Source organism: Homarus americanus, unplaced genomic scaffold (genome assembly GCF_018991925.1).
Source record: "Homarus americanus isolate GMGI-L3 unplaced genomic scaffold, GMGI_Hamer_2.0 scaffold27956, whole genome shotgun sequence".
NCBI lineage: Eukaryota > Metazoa > Arthropoda > Malacostraca > Decapoda > Nephropidae > Homarus > Homarus americanus.
In genome coordinates this window covers 16,996-36,744 of record NW_024713532.1, presented here as the reverse complement: position 1 = coordinate 36,744, position 19,749 = coordinate 16,996, and the positions used below count along the sequence as shown (strand labels likewise).

General features: G+C 40.1%; 1 protein-coding gene across 1 annotated transcript in view; it reads right to left on the bottom strand.

Moving 5' to 3' along the window:
* The window catches only part of LOC121872234, a gene marked incomplete at its 5' end in the record, with an annotated part of 68,900 nt that overhangs the window by 38,215 nt on the left and 10,936 nt on the right, over positions 1-19,749 (bottom strand). Inside the window, 1 exon segment of the mRNA XM_042374904.1 lies at positions 299-439. Within this exon segment, the coding sequence (XP_042230838.1) occupies positions 299-439 (141 nt within the window).

Genomic DNA, 19,749 nt, shown 5'->3' with positions numbered 1-19,749 from the left:
GAAGACAGGATTTGTTAAACAATTCTGATTTATGGATAAAATTGAACAACAAAACTTTTCTGTAAGTCAAGAGTTTACCCATTTTAAGGTTTTTACTGCAATCAGGGAGATTTATCAATCCTTTAGATCAGTTCCAGCCACTTCTGTTATAATCTACTGTATCCTAAACTGAAAGATCAGTGAACTAAAATACAGTACTCCAGCCACCTCGTTAAGGGCGGCTGGCTATAAAAAGTTTTGTGACATCAAAAATATTTATTCAAGTAGAAAACAAGCTTGAAATTACAGCTAAAATTACCATGTAGTGTGGTGACATCCTGTAGATGTTTGGCAAGTCCTTCCAATGGAATGCTAGGAATGGTGGTGGAACACAATTTCCTCGGTGATCTTCTCAAATTTTGTACTGTCTCATTTTTAACCTGATGAATGTTGTTAATACCTGCAACATCAAACAGAGCCACTCTCACAGTTATCTTTAATCATTAAGGAGTATTCTGAAGGTATATGACTGGAGTCCTTATCTACACACTAACAACTTTTGAAACTCTTAATTAATGGGAATATGCCAAAATATATGTTGAAGGGCATGGTCCATTTTATTTGTCAGAGGACTGTCATCGAAAACTTTGATTTAAAATAAAACAATACAAGTATCTCTCATTTAACATTAATTTACTTAGTAATATTTTGGTTTAGGGATATAAAACTTTCAACATCCTTTCTCATTTAACAATTGATAAATTTTTGGCTTAACGATGTATGACTCACTGGGAAAAATTTGGGAGGAAAGAGTGGAAAAACTGGGGATTCTGTGCTCCAAGTGCACATCATTTCAATGATCTAATGTGGCTTAGAAATAAATAAAATAAAATATAAAACTATAAACTAAGAAAAATGAAGAGAATGAGTATGTATGTGCGGGAAGTGAATGTATGTATCGAGGTAGTGAGCTGTAACTGTGTCCAGCCACTAGCCACTTTCTCTCCCCCCTATGTAACGTTATGGCATACATAGTCAGCAGCCAAGCACATCTCTTGAGTCAGCTGGGTGACTGCCTGGCTGAACTGTCTCTCATGTATACTGTACCAGTAAATGCGAGGAATAAATAAATGTAATGTAATAATAAATAAAAGAAAAGAAAAAATACTGTGTTGCCATTTGGCAATTATTTCACTACACACAGAAACAAGAGACAGAACAGCTCAGATCCCCCACACTGCTACCCAATCCCCAGATCTGTGTGCTAACTCCCATGCACGTAAGAAATGTTTATTCCCTTTATGTTTTTGCCCTTATGATAATTATTATAATTACTTATTTATTTTTATTAGGTTTGCATCTTCATTCCTTAAAACCGGGGTGACGTTTCTGAACGTTCACCTTGGCAACTCTGCGTAACGTTCCTGAAAGTTCTTAATTTTCGCAGCATATTTTGAATGTCCAGGCGGGAAGAAATACTTTGTATAGGATATTTGGGTAATTGGCAACTCAACTCAAGTGTATTTGTCTCAAGACTCATACCTCATGGTCAGGATTTACCTGCCGGATATTGTGAGTTAACAGTACTAACACAGCAAACACAGTCGGTCATTTTTTTAAACATTCGGGTTACTTATTAGTAACCCGAAAGCGCCCTCCGAGCCGTAATCCATTTTTTTAAACCAAATTTTGTCGGGTTACCATTTGGTAGTCCGACAATATTATTGGAAAGTTCGGGATAAGTCCTCGGGTGTGGGTAGGCACCCGAAAGACTTATCCCGAATGTTCAAACTAGTTATACAGTGGGGTATGCTATAACGAACGGTTTTACCTATAAAATTGAGAATGCTATAACGAACGAAACTCCCACAACGAACATTATTTATTTTTTTTTTTTTTTACTAATTTATTGTTTTTTTTATTACAAGTATTAATGATATTCTTTATTTCAGGGGTTTAGATGCATATTTATGCACTTTTTTACAATTTTTACAATTTTATATTATATTTTTCAGTGTTAAGTGGTTGTATTTGGGGGCCTGGAACGGATTAATCCTATAACGAACGAATGCTATAGCGAACAAGGTTCTATAACCAATTAGATTCGTTATAGCATACCCCACTGTATATAAATAGAAAATATCTCTGAAATATAATATATGTAAATTAAGATGATGTAAAACAGAAAACAAATATTTAAATCTTCTAATAACGGTTCCAATGGAAATGTATATATTTTGAAGAGACCGCCGTGTACCCCTGTGATGTTTTACCTTCAACTATGAAGATTTTTCATCTCTCCATCGCCCTTTTCCAATTTTATCAAGCATTGTACTCCTACAATCATCCTCTTATAGCTTCAAGTATGGTAAGTACAGTAACGCACTTTTGTTTGTGATAGATAGATGGAATGCAATTTCCAATTCGCCAATATATTATATACTAAAGATATAAGATGAGCCAAATGTACTAGGTAGATGCTGAGGTAATAGTTTACAAAAAGTGTCATCTGTGACCCACGCTGATAATTACCCTGGAAAAAAAATTCTCCAGCTATATTTCACTGTTTGGGTTGTTGTTCCGGTTGTGTTTGGGTACTACCAATATTTGTAAGATTAGATTAGGTTACGTAAAATATTTTTTAGAAGAAATGTTCGAACTCGGGGTTAGAAAAAAGTGCCAAAATTGATTAATGATGGTTTCAATCACTCGATTTAAATCGTGTCAGTCCTATCTTACATCGCTGGAACAACAATAAACAAAAGTTAAATATACTATGGAAAAATTTCTTAAGGAAATTCTCTGTAATAGCAATGCGGATGACCTGTATATTTACATTTATCTTGGATAAGGCATACCAACCCTCTCCAGTTGCGGCGTTCGGGTTACTAAATAGTAACCCGATGTTTGTGATTGATATTCGAGTTTGATGAATCCATTTGTCGGGTTACCAAACGGTAACCCATCACTCAGGATTGCTCTTCGGGCTTGCTGACCCGAGTGTTTAAAAAAAATGCCCGATTACCAGCACTAATAAACCATTGTCTTGTAACATTTTAATTTCTAATTTATATTTTTAAATTAGTGAACCCTCACTTTACGCGGTTAATTGAACCCACGGCGGCTAGCGTAAAGTGAGAAACGCGTAAAGTGAACAACATAACATATGGGATTAATTGAAATAGAGACCGGGCCGACCCCCAAACTCCACTTTTTCCCGACACAATACGTACGTTTTACTAAAAATAACATCTTAACATTATGATGGTATTCACACACACATAATATAGAAGGGAACAATCAATAAGAGAATAATAAACTGAAGGTTAGGTTAGAAAAAAACAAGGTTGGGGTTAACACTTACGTTAGTAGAAGAGATGGGTCGGCGTAGGGGAATGGAGGCTGGTTCCAAGGCAGAGGGCAGGCTACTGGCCCTCAGGTGAGTCTTCATCGGTGTCATCCACACTTACTAGTGCCTCCCTGATAAATCCCTCAAAGTCATCATCACTGTCTCTGCCTCTGTCACTATCACTGGCTTGGGCTGACTGTGGTGGGTTGCGGGCGAAGAACTCTGTAATGCTTTGCTGACGGCTGGTGTTTATGTTGTCGTGATAAACCTTGATGTAGGGCTCCATAGTCTGCAACAGCTGGGTAGTGAAGATTTCATACCCGTTAGCGTCAGGGTCGTCGGAAAGGAGGAGTTTGACTTTCTCATTACACTCGATTGCACCCCTTACATTACTATGGGATAAGTGGCGTTCTTCTTGGGATGACGCACCACCTGCCTCTTCAATGACGTCATCATCATCTACCATCTCGTCGGTAGTCACATCAGGATCCCTTATCACCTCCAGGATGTCGTCGTTGGTGGTCTCGGAGAAGCCTGCAAATGTAACACTCTGCGCAGCTTCTCTGACAAGGTCCACTGCTACTGCAACAGTCTGAACCTCAGCAGTCACAGATTTACTCGGCCTAACACCCGGAATACCTTGCAACACATGTCTCCATGCGTGATGAACAGTTGCTACAGACAGCTGATCCCTTGCCTCCACCAAGAAGTCAACAGCTTTCTTGACGTTGAATGTTCTCCAGAATTGTTTCAAAAGTACTTCTTGCTCTGCCAACTGTTGATCCTCGCCGTCTTCGCTCTTGCTATCGGTGTTGGTGTCACTCAGGTTACGCAACTCTTCCTTGGTGTTGGTGTAGTCGTTCAGGAGCTTGAATTTTTTAGCAGAGAATGCAGTTTTTACATTACAGATCAATTCTTGGTCCATGGGCTGTATTATAGACATAGTGTTGGGAGGAAAGAAGACCACTTTTATGTTGGGGTGACGATCTAACAGTAGGGGCGAGTGTCCTGGTGCGTTGTCAAGCAGCAACAAAATCTTGAATGGCACATTCTGTTGCTCACAGAATTTCTTCACATCGGGAGCGAAACAGTCATCAAACCAGGAGAGGGACAGAGTAGAGAACATCCACACCTTACATGCGGTCAGCCAGTGGAAATTTAGCTTGGCCATGCCCATGCTCTTGTAGGCGTGCGGCTTGCGTGCTGTGTGGTTCACCGATAACTTGAGCTTACAGGTCCCGGAGGCATTGGTGGTAAACAGGACGGTGATGCGCTCCTTCTGCAACTTCCGGCCCCGACACTTGCTGGCATTCTTCACAACGAAGGTCTTGGAAGGTAGCTTTTTCCAAAAAAGACCAGATTCGTCCATGTTAAACACCTGGTCGTCAGTGTACTGTCCTTCCTCCATAATCTCACGTAAAAACGGAGGAAATTCCCTAGCCGCAACACGGTCAGCACTAGCTTCTTCACCACCAATGTTGATATTGGTGATCTTGTTCCTCTTCTTAAACCTCTGTAACCACCCAGAGGAAGCATTAAAGGGTTTGGGCTCTGTAATTCCCATCTTTCGTAACACTGCAGCATACAGTTCACGTGCGTACTCCTTAACTGAGCGCGTGTCCACCGCCATGTTCCGTCGCGCCTGACGCACCAAGTAGCTCACAAGTAATTTTTCCGTCTTGAGAAGCACCTGGTTGTGGAAATACTTAATCATAGAAGCACCTGTGGACTTTGTGATGTTCATGTGCTCCTGTATCTTGGCTGCATCCTTCTTAATTGTCCTGATAGTTGATTCGTTAACACCATGCTGGCGCGCGAGATCAACCTGTCTTGTTCCTTTCTCCAACTCTTGTATGATCTTATATTTGATTTCGTAGCTTAAGGAACGTCATGTCTTCTTTGGCTTAGGGCGGCTGGGTCCAGGTAATGCAAGGTTTCTTTGTGGTGGTGGTGGTGGTCCGGTGGAAGCCATTCTTATGGAACAATGGATACCGATATACACGGTGTAGCCGGGAGGGGTGTAACTGACGTGGGTAGGTCAAGGGGCTTGAACGCTCCCGCGGCGGGGCACGTCATAGTACATTAAACCAATCACAGCTAGCGGGGAGGGAGGTAAGGATGCTTTGCCCAATCACAGTCTGCTACGTCATATGACATCACCGATAACGCAACAAAGACATACACTGCCAACCTACTCGCGCCGCTTACACAACATGGTGGATGGCGGGAGAGGGCAGGAGGTTTGGATCCAAAAATGGCGCGGCGCGAGAGGACCGCCAGCCGGTCTCCGCGCAAAGGGGTACACACACTGCGGAAAGTGAGCATTCTGTGTTCGGCAGGGTACCGCGTAAACGCGTAAAGTGGGACCGCGTAAAGCGAGGGTTGACTGTAATTGATATATGATGGCTCGATTTGGCTACTTTTGCACTTAAACAACTTATGAGTGAATAAACCAGGGGATATGGAGATGCATTATACACTACTAAACCTTTCTTAAGTTCTGATAAATACGCTATAATATTATTAACTAAGTGCTCAAGATAGATCCTGTGGTAAGCACCAACCCTCTTGAGCAGTGACAACAATGACGGTTGAGAGATGGCGAGTACTGGCAACATTATTAGGGAGAGCGGGTCAGTGGGACCCAATCAGCTGTTACTACTCTGTAAACAAGAGACCGATAATATACTATGACATAATAGCTCATATGGGATTGAATGTCGGATTTGGGGGAGAAAATGAATTACAGTGATATCTGTGTTGGCCGGAACAATTGGTGCAGAGCACCTCCGGGAATGAGAGATTTCCGGGTAACGAGACAACTCTCTCAAAGCCAAATAAAAAAAAAGCTCCCTCATCCCCGGAATTTTCCAGGTAACAGAAAAATGTTCTCGGAAGTTCCAGAATGATGCATTACAGTAAACCCTCGAAGATCCGGACCAGTAAATCTGGATTTCAGAAGATCCGGACCAAAAATTTGGGGATTCTGGACTAAAAAGCCTCCCTAAGAAGCATTCCCAAAACAGACCAAAGAACATTTTAGGCCCGTGGGTGCTGGTTGACCAGTCGGTCACACTGGACAGAGGTGCCAGAGGAGGTGGGAAACATAAACAGTTGTCAATCGTTGTTTGTGCGAATATTTCATTCACTGTACTTATGATACAATGTTTCTTATTATGTTATCATAGGTAAATCCATGGTTTATGTAATTTGTTAATCACTGTGCCCATCATCATTTTCAAATTAGACTAAAAGATATGTATTTCGATCGTAAGCCTGGCAACGGGTGAGGGTAAGGGGAGTGAGTCGAGAGACTGCTAGTTGAGCGTCATCTGCACTTAACTCTCCTCCCTCCCTGCCATATTTCACTGGATTTACTGTTACTAATAGTGTTTACTGATATAATAATGCTAATAGTAATTAATCATGGCATTGTAGCCAGGTTAGACTCATCACTGCAACCACCAGCCTACTGGGCCAAGCTGTGAGGTGTTATGGTTGTTTTTCAACTCTTAATTTTGGGTAGATATACTTAACTTTCTTCATTTATTTTTACTCATTTACATGCACACACCATCCTAAATACATATTGTGAAAAAAGTAAAAGAAATAAATGTCCTATGAGCAAACCTGTTCTCAAATGTACCAATTGCTAAAAACTATGCAAATTATGGGATCGCTATCTTGCAAGAATTCCAGTAATGTAAATTATATTCTGCTAAGTCAATTCAGTGACATTTTATAAGCGAAAAACTTAAACTGCCTCTACTTGGCGGATAACTACGCACTTGGTAATCTCCCTGCCTGGTTGTCAACACCTGAACCCCCCCCCCCCCAGCCAGGGCAAAGGTAGTTTTAGGATTAAAGTTTTTATCTTATAAAATGTCAGTCTAGACTTGGCAGAACATAACTTCCATTGCTGGAATCCTTACAAGATAACAATTAATTTGAGTATAAACATTGCCCCCCTTTTTTTCTTTTCGTTTTTTACGGGGAATAGCCCACCCGGGCACAGGTCATCGACCCACAACAGGGACTAGTGGGCAAAAAAACAAGAATAGAAAGAAATTATAAATAGAAATGGAAAAGGTTATATTAGTCTACACCACTAAGATGCCGGAAAACCAGCTTTTTACAGCGAGACAGTTTGTATGAGTGTGGAAACACAGAAGAAGGCAGAGCATTCCACACTTTGGCTGTGTGAGGAAAGAAGGAAGCACTTTAACGGGTTATTCTAGTGTGACCGACATCAACAGAGAAACGGTGGGCACCGCGGGCAAGATGTGTGTTACGAGCCCACAGACTTGCTGGCGGTACACAGGATGCCAAATCCACCGAACATTGCCCGTTAAGGTACCTGTGAAAGAGAGAGAGAGTAACGCAACTTTGCGTCGAAGAGAAAGTGAAGAAAGATTGTCAACTGAAGGAGGAGAGTTAATAAGATGAAATGCCTTTGATTCCACCCTATCTAACAGTTGGACAGAAGAAGAGCCACCCCAGATAAGAGAGCAGTACTCCAAGTTAAGAAGAATGAATCTCTTATATACTTGAAGCAACTGCTCAGGAGTGAAGTAGCTACGGCATCTGTACAGCATTCCCATTTTACGGGAGGCAGCTTTAGTAATGTTTAGGATGTGTAGCTTCCATGACATATTAGAGGAAATGGTGAGGCCTAGCATATCTATTTTAAAATTTGGCAGAATGATAGCATCCTGAAATGTGATTGGTGGAAGATCACCTAATTTGGAAAGTGTAATTGGTAAATACTGAGTTTTATTACTATTGAATTTAGCCAAGTTTCTACCTCCCCATTCGGAGATGCTGCACAGATCTGCATTGATAGATGTAATGATATCAGCCCTAGAAACAGATCTACTTTGAGAGTTAGAAGGAAGGGGAAAATGTGAAGAAGAGTGAAGAGCAGAATCATCAGCATAAGAATGGATAGAATTAGTCGTAGTGTGAAGTAAATCATTGATAAAAAGGGCCAATTGCAAGAACCTCCGTGGTGTACACCATGCTGTGGTAGCCCCATGGTCGGTTTACAAGAAGCACTCTGGGCTAAAAAAATTAAAAAAATCTATGATTCGTTATTGGAATGTGGGAGATTTCCGTGGTACTCTCACCCCCGCCTGATGACAATGGAACTATATTTTGAAACCAAAAGAAAAGAAATAGAATTGGATGCACATAAATTGTATAAATCTGCAAAGGAATAATATTTTTTAGAAGATATCCTCCATGTAGAACAGCACATGAAGAATTGTATTGTTCTTTTTAAAACAATTCCATGTTTGTGCAGGAACATCCGCCAGCCTCTACTTGCCTCATCGCCGCTTATATCCTCCAAATTCTCCTAACCATCTTAAAAGGAAAGCCTTTAAGATAACTTATCCAAATAATTTATGTGTAGGAATGTATGGAAATCAAATTAAGCTAAAAAAAGTCATAAGTGGTCTATTTGAAGAGTGCTGAGAACTGCTCCATCTGGGATGGTGAATGACGTCCCTTATCAGAAATAATATCGACCCAATTTTCGTAATGAGCACAATTAATAATCGTCCAACACTACCAAAATAAATATTGTATTAGTATAAATACTTAGTAGCCTAAATTTCATATTTTATTAAGTCCAAATATGCAAGGTAACCAGTGCCAGGCGGTTCTCAGGCATGTTTCATTTGTGTATCAGTTTAACCACAATTTGTTACTAATAAGATAAATTCAGTGACATAAATTAATGTTTTTTTAATTACCCTAGTGACCCAATGTATTGCAAGAAAGAACTACCTTACCACTTTTTGTGCAACATTTGGAGTGGTGGTAATAATTCACTTTGCCATTGACAGTGGTAGAATCAAGTGCAGATATATTGGCTTTGTGTGTTCATGATTCCAACAAAATTGAAAAAGGTCTTCCAAAATAAATGAAATTGATGGTATTATTATCTTTTCGGTCATCCAGGGAATCTTAGGATTTTAAGTTGACTGTTGTTTTCCAAGTAGGTAGGTTAGGTTAACATTTTGATGTAGAACATTAAAATTTTAAAGGGCTTATAATTTTTGTTCTATGAATTCCTCCAAAAAGAGGGATCAAAGTTTAGGAATCACCATTAAAATCTACATTAAAAAAAAGATCAATTTTTTGAGTGTGTGTTGCATATCAAACCAAACAAATCTGAGTTTCCATAGGAATTTTTTATTTTTTTATTTTTTTTAACAGACAAAATTACCCACAATATGCAGATGTTGGAAACTTATAAATATTAACCCTCATAACTAAAGATGTTTCAGAATTTGCAAATTTAACAAACAATTTAATGACTTTATTTTCACTTATAGGTAAAGATACAGCTGACTATTCAACTTTCACCAATACTGAAGAAATAAATCTTGGTACAGGTTGTACCTCTCTAGTCCGGCATTCTATGGTCTGGAAACTCCCGTGGTCCGGAACAATTTTAGTTTGCCCAATAGGTAGGTAACCAGCTTTTTTTTTTTTTTTTTTTTTTTATCTGATTATAATTACAGGAGTATTACATTTTTGCCCCTCAGGCTCCAATGTGGGTCAGTGACATGTGCCCAGCAGGGCTAATCCCAATAAAAAAAAACAACAACAACAAAGCCGCGGGAAATTAAGGTTTGTTTACATCCGGCAGTCCAGCTCTCTCTCTCTCTCTCTCTCTGCTTGTCTATACAGAGTACAACATTTAACCCTTCAATATATATGTGCAGTAAATAAGTGTTGCCTTCATATTCTTATGTAGAGTAATGACGATATGTTTTCACATGTGCGCACTTACATACGCGATCTCACTTTTATTCTTTAACATTAATGGTTAGCTTCTTATATTGTTCCATTTATTAACATTAAATAACATTACTTCAAACAACCATATTAATTTTTACATTAATTTTACTGCAGCTACAACCAGGGCCTTATTTTCTTGTTTTATATGTAGAACCAATCAGTCATTTGTTTTGTAAACATTAACGAAAACAATGCCGGCAGCCGTCTTGTCTCCTCGTGTGTTTTAAAATTCCACGAATTATTAATGAATTGTATTGTTCATTTTGCACACACAAACATTAATTATAAAAAAAATCAGAAGCATTAATTAAAACATATATGAACAGTAAATAAGTGTTGCTTTCATATTCTTATGTAGAGTAATGACGATATCTTTTTCACATGTGCGCATTTACATACGCGCAGTCTCACTTTTTTTCTTTAACATAAATGGTTTGCTACTTTTATTGTTCTACTTATTAACATTAGATAACATTACTTAAAACAACCATATTCATTTTTTGCATAAATTTTACTACGGCTACAACCAGGGTCTTATTTTCTTGTTTTATATGTGGAACCAGTCAGTCACTGGTTTTGCAATCAACGAAAACAATGCTGTCTCATTTCCTCGTGTGTTTTAATATTCTACGTATTATTAATGAATTGTATTGCTCATTTTGCACACATAAACATTAATTCAATAAAAAAGACATTCAGTAATAAACAATAATGAATCTATTGTACATAAGAGAAATGACGCTGTTTACACGATTGTGCACGTCGTCTGAACGTTGGCGGGCCGTTCAAACCCGTCGAAATTCGAGTTTCCGCCGTCAAAATTTTAATTATGTAGTGTTTTTTTGTGAGTCCAAACTAAAAACATTGAATTAAAAACTCGCGAAATTTGAGAAGCTACTGTATGACATTTAACCCTTCAATATGTCTTCAAAGAGGCCATGAAGCAGTGAAAGTGGTGCAAACGTAAGCGCAAGTCACTATCTGTACAGGAAAAGGGTGAATTTCCATGGTCCGGCACCGGTCAGGTCCCGAGGTTGCCGGACTAGAGAGGTACAACCTGTATCATGATTGATGGGGAATTATTCCAGTTCCTGGGAAGCTTCTGGAATTTGCTACTTAACCTAACCTCGGAATTGGTTTTCAGACTCGGAACAGAAAAATTTGGAGACTCCGTAAAATCCCTAAATTATTCATAGACCAGAAAAAAATGCAGTTTCTGGAATCATAACATATGCCTAAATTATTCTTTTTTTACACTGCATATACGGTATTCATGGATATTACGTATTAATATATTTGTGAAATTGGTGGATGATTTTTCCTTTAAAATACTTTACTCTTGATCATCCATATATTATAACACATCCTGCTTTTAATAAAGGCTATAATCTGACATAAGCAATATCATTGTATTCTTATCCTTATTATTATTACTACAGTTTATATTAAACATAAAAAATGCAGAAATAATTTGCAATTAACATTGCAGACTGTACAGCTCCTCCCCGACTTACAACCCACTCGACTTACGACAACCAAAAAACATACGACCGCCTCAGTCGTACCAAAATTTTGTCAAATTACATATTTTCGAGTCCCAACGTCAGTGATTGCGGTGTGTTTTGACAAAATTTTCGTTTGTAATTCACTTTAAAATGGCTGGCAAGCTTAAAAGTGAGAGTTTTGTGGTGCTGAGAAGAAAGAGAGACACCCATTTTAGATTCTCTATGTACAGTGGTCCCTCGGTTAACAAACGCCTCGGCTAACGAAATTTCGGTTAACGAATTACCTTCCACAAGAATCTTCAATTCGGTTAACGAAAAAAAATTTGATTAACGATATCCCTACGAAAATCACGTTTTGTTTTGAACATCAGCTGATAAGCTGAGGAGGAACTCAGCCAATTCAGAAATCTCTTCTATGTTTACATTCGTTTCCACTGGAGTAAATTTCAAGAAAATTGTGCTCTTTTAATATTTGTGCATTTTTTTATACAGTATTAAAATTATTGGTCATTCTAAAATGTAGCCATCCAAGCTCTATCTACATAAAGTTTTTCAACTATTTTTGACTCGTATATGTAACTTTATTCATTTATTGAAACTCATTTACATGCACACACTGTCCTAAGGGCAAAGCTGAACTGTACATGTAATCAAAATAATGTACAAATTGATTACTAAAATTTTTGTCTAGTGCAAACTATGGCATGTTTACATTCAAATTAATCACTATCTTATAAGAATTCCAGCAATGCAAATTAAATTCACCCCGGTCACTTCTATTAATTTTATAAGCAAATATAATGAGACAAAACTCACATGAAGAAGATTACATATAGGTAGAATATTGATAGTAGTAGGAATATAAAGAGAGGAAGTTTGGTAACATGGCCGGTTAATTACTTTCTCTTATCTTACATTACGGGACAACTTGTAAACACCTCTTCGTTACAACTATTTATTAATTACGACAATGACATGGACACATTAATAACACCTTCTATCGAAGTTACTAGGACATTATATTTACGTTACTAGACACTGATTCTCAGACACAAACATGAAATGGATGTTCTTGCACAAGCGGACGTTCTTGCCTAACTAATCTATTAACATTCTTTTCATCAGTTTTCGAATCGGTGGACGAGGGGCACAATTATGATGTGGTATATCTCGACTTTAGCAAAGCCTTCGACAGAGTCCCCCACGAAAGACTAATTAGAAAGGTAGAAGCTCATGGCATCAAAGGTGACATCCTTAAATGGATTAGGGCGTGGTTACAGGACAGGAAACAGCGAGTGAGCATTAACGGCACTAAATCCCATTGGAGCAACGTCACTAGTGGAGTTCCCCAAGGCTCAGTACTTGGACCATTATTATTTATTATATACATAAACGACATAGATATCGGCATAGACAGCAACCTAAGTAAATTTGCTGATGACACTAAAATAGGACGTGTTATTAAATCTGACGAGGACTCCGCAAAACTACAGGAAGATCTAAACAAATTTTTCGAATGGTCTGAAAATGGCAGATGAAATTCAACGTGGACAAATGTAAAGTACTCAATATAGGAGATGTAAACAGGGAAACCGGTTACCAGATGAACAACGATGCCATAGAGAAATCCGACTGGCGAGAGATTTAGGAGTATGATAAGTAGGAACCTTAAGCCAAGTAAACAATGTGTTTTTGCTCGTAACAAGGCTAATAAAGTACTTGGGTTCATACAAAGGAGTGTTAGTTACAAGACTAGCGAGGTCATCCTAAAACTGTATCTTGCTCTTGTGAGACCACACCTGGATTACGCAGTTCAGTTCTGGTCACCGTATTACAGAATGGATATAGAATCCTTGGAAAGAATTCAGAGGAGAATGACAAGACTAATCCCAGGCATTAGGAACCTTGAGTATAGAGACAGGTTAAAGCATCTTAATTTGCACTCCCTCGAGAGACGTAGAGCGAGGGGCGACCTGATAGAGGTGTATAAGTGGAAGGCAGGGCTAAACAAAGGGACATTACAAAGGTACTCAAACTATCCAACCAGGAGGAACTCGTAATAATGGTTTTAAATTAGACAAATTTAGATTTAGGCGTGAAATAGGTAAACACTGGTTTGGAAACAGAGTAGTGGATGAATGGAACAAGTTACCAAATATCATCATTAACTCGAATACGCTGAATTGCTTCAAACATAGGTTGGATGCTCATATGAGCAATAGGGGTTGGGTGTAAACGGGACTGCCCAGTATGGGCCAATAGGCCCGCTGTAGTTTCCTCCATTCTTATGTTCTTATGTTCTTATAAGTAACTCATCCTATGGATAGCTCTGACAAAAACTCACATGCCCTGGGGGAGGCCTAGCAGGTGCTTCTGGGCTGTCTCAACGGGAGACACTGCTTAGCTGGTGACACCGGTGTCGGGAGGGAGGAGGGCTTGCGTGGCTCTGCCTCCTGTGAGCGGGACTCGGGACGTCGTTGCTGGCCCTTCTTGGTTACAAGACTCTCTCACTTGAGGCCCATTACAGGTCCCATATATTGGAAGACGAGCCTGTAGATGACCACTAATGCTGACTGGGTGGCAGCGAGGGGTCCCCTTACATTTGACCTCGCTAATGTAGGGTCAGGTCTAGACTTTTTCTGAGCTGTAAGTCGTTGTATATATTGGAGGCAGGTGGCCTCTTCTGCCGACTGGGTGCCTCTTAACATAATTGGTGAGGCCGTGTGACAGGGGTGCTGGTTGATTTGTAGTTCCTTGACTTGCGGCGGCGAGGGGTCCCCTTACATTTGACCTCGCTAATGTAAAGTCAGGTCTGGACTTTTTCTGAGCTGTAAGCTGTGGTCTGACAAACCCATAATTACACAAAAAACAAAAACTCAATCTAAAGGACATAAATTAACAATTAAATACTTCACACCACAGGCGCCAACTGTCAAACATATCACTGTCACCCCTCCCTCCTTCCCTACCCCCCACCTTCCCGAGAAACGTTTGGGGTTTTCACTAGGCTTACAGTTTTAATCAGTATATAATATCTCAGACTAAAATTAGGAGAATAAAATTTGTATTGCTGGAATTCTTGCAAGACAGCGAACAATTTGAATATAAACGTCATATATTTTGCACAAAAGATAAAATTTTTGCTCTCTATAATAAAATTCTTAAATTAGATCTAAAATTTGTATGTCTAATGCAAATTATGGCTTGTTTATATTCAAATTAATCACTATCTTATAAGAATTCCAGCAATGTAAATTATAGTCTGGCTGGTTATTTATATCCAATTTTATGAGCAACAACATTAAAGAAATTAAATACTTCACCAGACCTTCCCCCTAACAGTCAAGTACAACTCAAATCCCACCCCCCCCCCGCCCTTCCCACGCTCGCTCCCTCCCTCCCTCCCTACCCCCGCCTTCCCAGACAAAAGTTTGGTGTTTTCGTTAGGCTTTGAAGTGTTTATCTTATGTAATATCTCAGACTAAAGTTAGGAGAATATAATTTGCATTGCTGGAATTGTTGCAAGACAGCAAATAATTTGAATATAAACATCATATATTTTGCACAAGAGATAAAATTAATCACCTGTATCACATTACAGTGGTGATTTAAGAGTTCTAGTGTACCAGTACTCCTCGACTTATGATCTACTCCACTTACGACCACCCGGACATACAGTACGACCGCCACAGTCGTATAAAATATTTTTCAAATTAAGTATTTTCGAGTCCTGACGTTAGTGATCGCACTGTGTATTGACCAAATTTTTGTTTGTAATTCAATTTAAAATGGCTGACAAGCGTAAAAGTGAGAGTTCTCGTGGTGCTGAGAAGAAAAATGGACACCCATTTTAGATTTTCTATGTACAGTATTATTTTCGCATTTTCGACTTGCAACTAATTCGACTTACAACCTGGTTGTCGGTCCCTAACCCCGTCGTAAGTTGAGGACTGGCTGTATATGTACGATATTATTACTGTATATAGTGATTTAAGGGCGATTTAGGGGAATTTTAGGAGTGTTTCTGACTTTATGCATTTTTGGCTTTACTTTGTATATACAGTTAACCCTCACTTTACACGGTTAATGTAACCCGGAGGGTCTCGCGTAAAGTGAGGAACGCGTAAAGTGAATAACATAACATATGGGATTAATTGAAATGGCGTCCGGGCCGATCCCCAAACTCCACTTTTTGACGACACACAACTATGTTGTAGTAAAATATTTATCTTAACTTTATGATGGTATGAAAAAACAAGTAATATAGAAGAGGTTAGGTTAGGAAAGATAAAGGTTAACATAGGAAAAAAAAAGGTTAGGTTAGAAAACTAAAAATTAGGTGTAACACTCACGGTAGTAGAAGAGATGGGTCGGCATACAGGGATGGAGGCTGGTTCCGAGGCAGAGGGCAGATTACTGGCCCTCAGGTGAATCACCATTACTAGGTGAATCACCATCACTGTCACTTACAGTTGTCAGGGCTTCCCTGACAAATCCCTCAAAGTCATCTTCACTGCCACTATCACTGGCTTGGGCTGGCTGTGGTGGGTTGCGGGCGAAGAAATCTGTTATGCTTTGCTGACGGCTGGCGTTGATGTTGTCGTGATACACCTTGATGTACGGCTCCATAGCCTGCACCAGCCGGGTATGGAAGACTTCATAGCGGTCATCGTCATTGTCGCGGGAAAGGAAGGACTTCATCTTCTCTGCACACTCCATGGCACCCTTAATATCACTATGACTTAAATTGTGTTCTTCGGAGAATGACGCACCTTCTTCCTCCTCTTCACTGACGTGATCTTCTTCCAACATCTCGTCGGCAGTCACTTCAGGATCTCTGATCACCTCCAGGATGTCGTCGTTGGTGGTCTCGGAGAAGCCTGGAACTGTAACAGTCTGCGCAGCTTCTCTGGCAAGGTCCACTGCTACTGCAACATTCTGAACCTCACCAGTCACAGATTGACTCCTCCTCTCACCTGGTATTCCATGCAACACATGTCTCCATGCGTGACGAATTGTAGCAATAGACAGCTGATCCCATGACTCCACCAAGAAGTCCACAGCTTTCTTGATGTTAAATACTCTCCAGAATTGTTTGAAGAGTATTTTTTGCTGTTCTAACTGTTGATCCTCATCTTCTTCGCTCTTGCTATCGGTGGTGGTGTCACTCAGGTTACGCAACTCTTCCCTGGTGTTGGTGTAGTCGTTCAGGAGCTGGAATTTTTTTGTTGAGAATGCAGCTTTCACATTGCAAATCAACTCCTGGTCCATGGGCTGGATTAAAGACGTAGTGTTGGGAGGAAGGAAGACCACTTTTACGTTGGGGTGACGATCTAACAGTAGGGGCGAGTGTCCTGGTGCGTTGTCCAGCAGCAACAAAATATTAAATGGGACATTCTGTTGCTCACAGAATTTCTTTACATCGGGAACAAAACAGTCATCAAACCAGGAGAGGGACAGTGTAGAGAACATCCATGCCTTACGTGCGGTCAGCCAGTGGACATTTAGCTTGGTCATGTCCATGCTCTTGTAGGCGTGCGGCTTGCGGGCTGTGTGGATCACCGATAACTTGAGCTTACAGGTACCGGAGGCATTGGTGGTAAACAGGACGGTGATGCGTTCCTTCTGCATTTTCCGGCCCCGAATCCTGCTGGCATTCTTCACAACGAAGGACTTGGAAGGTAGCTTTTTCCAGAAAAGACCAGATTCGTCCATGTTAAACACCTGGTCGTCACTGTACTGTCCTTCCTCCATAATCTCACGTAAAAACGGAGGAAATTCCCGAGCCGCAGCACGATCAGCACTCGCTTCTTCACCACCAATGTTTATATTGGTGATCTTGTTCCGGATCTTAAACCTCTGTAACCACCCAGAGGAAGCATTAAAGGGTTTGGGCTCTGAAGTTCCCATCTTTCGTGCCACTGCCATGTACAGTTCACGTGCGTAGTCCTTAACAGAGCGCGTGTCGACCGCCATGTTCCGTCGCGCCTGACGCACCAAGTACCTCACAAGTAATTTTTCTGTCTTGAGAAGCACCTGGTTGTGAAAATACTTGATCATAGAAGCACCTGTAGACTTTGTGATCTTCATGTGCTCCTTTATCTTGGCTGAATCCTTCTTTATAGTCCGGATCGTAGATTCGTTCACGCCATGCTGGCGCGCCAAATCAACCTGCCTTGTTCCTTTCTCCAACTCTTGGATGATGCTATACTTCACCTCGTAGCTTAAGGAACGTCGTGTCTTCTTTGGTTTAGTGCCGCTGGGTCCAGGTAAGGAAAGGTTTCTCTCTGGGGGTGGTGGTCCGGCGGAAGCCATTTTACGGAACAATGGATGCGCGTTTACACGGAGTGGCCTTGAGGGATGAAACTGCCGCGGCTAGGTCAAGCGTCGTCTTTCCTCCCTCCCTCCCTCCCCCGGGTGGACACGTCATAATACTTTAAGCCAATTACAGCTAGCAGCAGAGGGGGGTAGGGATGCATGGCCAATCACAGGTCTGATACGTCATATGACGTCAGTGATAACACAACAAAGACACACACTGCGCAACCTTACCGCGCGGCTTGCCCAAGTGGAGGTAGGATGAGGGAGAGGCAGGCAGGCAGGCGGGCGGGTGGGGCGAATCTAAAAATAGCGTCGCGCCGGACACTCTCCGCGTAATGGGGTTCACGTACCGCGTAATGTGAGCATGTGAGGTTCTGGCAAGGCACCGCGTTAACGTGGAAACGTGGAATGCGGGACCGCGTAAAGTGAGGGTTAACTGTACATTTCTGTGAGCTGGAACTAATTACCCAATATTTCATTGAAACAATGGGTTCGGTTAACAAAATTTTTGGTTAACGAAAGACCCTCTGGGAATTGATTCGTTAACCGAGGGACCACTGTATGATTTAAGCATTTTCGACTTACGACCATTTCGACTTACAACTTGGATTTGGGTCCCTAACCCCATCGTAAGTCGGGGAGGTGTATTGAGGATATTTTTAAACCATTTAATTATCATCTTGTTTTACGTTTAAAATTTTTAGTCTCTGATTAGTTGGTAGAATTTCATGAATATACCTACTGTATATGGATTCCATGACATTTGCTCAGATGAACCTAATCTAACCTAACCTAACATGTCTTCCTTTCCATTATAGTTGTGAGTATATGCCTTGTAAACAAATGTCTGCACACTAATTATATGAAGACTCCCTGGTGAAGCTCCATATACAGTATTTACATGTAATATTTTTCTAAATAAAAGACTATTTAAACAGCAGATACTTTACTCCTGACATTGGGAAAGTGTTCATGTCTTGCTTTCTTTCTTAGGGTATTTATTGCATTACTATAATCAGGTGGAGACAGTAAGAAACATTATCTCAAGGTTTCATATCTTGTAGATAACTGGCCTTTATACTTGTATAATATGAAAGTAAAAATTTTTGGTACAAAGATAATTTCCTGTTTGATAGAAAACTAACAGTTATGGTGAAACTTTTTTCAAGATTTTATCCCAATTCATCTGTACAGTGAGTTCATCACTGTCATAGCAAAATTATAATACCTAATACTGTACTTTGTTATATTCTACAGACTTCATCCGCAGAACAGGCCATAGTTCTCTTTATTTACACTCACCCAACCCCAAGTTCATGACAAACTTATTATTTTATTGTGAGATTTAATAAGGCTAAAGAATAAAGGAACAGATATTACACTCTATTCCTACATTTTTATGGTTGTCACAGGCTTTATTTACCTATATTCACTATAAGTGCTCGTATTTCATTCCCAGAATTGGCTTATAATCCAAGAAAATAGGAAAATGAGGTGTACCTTAGCTTGGCATTCAAGTTTTTCGTGCTCGTAAATCGTGTCGCAAAAGTAAACGTTTCGTGCCACTGACAACATTTGAGGGTTGGAAGCATACCAACCTCCCAGTCTTCCCAGTTGGTACACGTGACTACACTACAATGACGTAGTAACAACAAACGACGGTCGGGTACCACCATGGCCCATCTTGAAAAATCACAAAATTTTTACTCCATTGTATTACGACCGCTGGGATAACACAGCATGGTGTACACCACGGCTGATCTTGCAATTGGCCCAAAGAAGGTG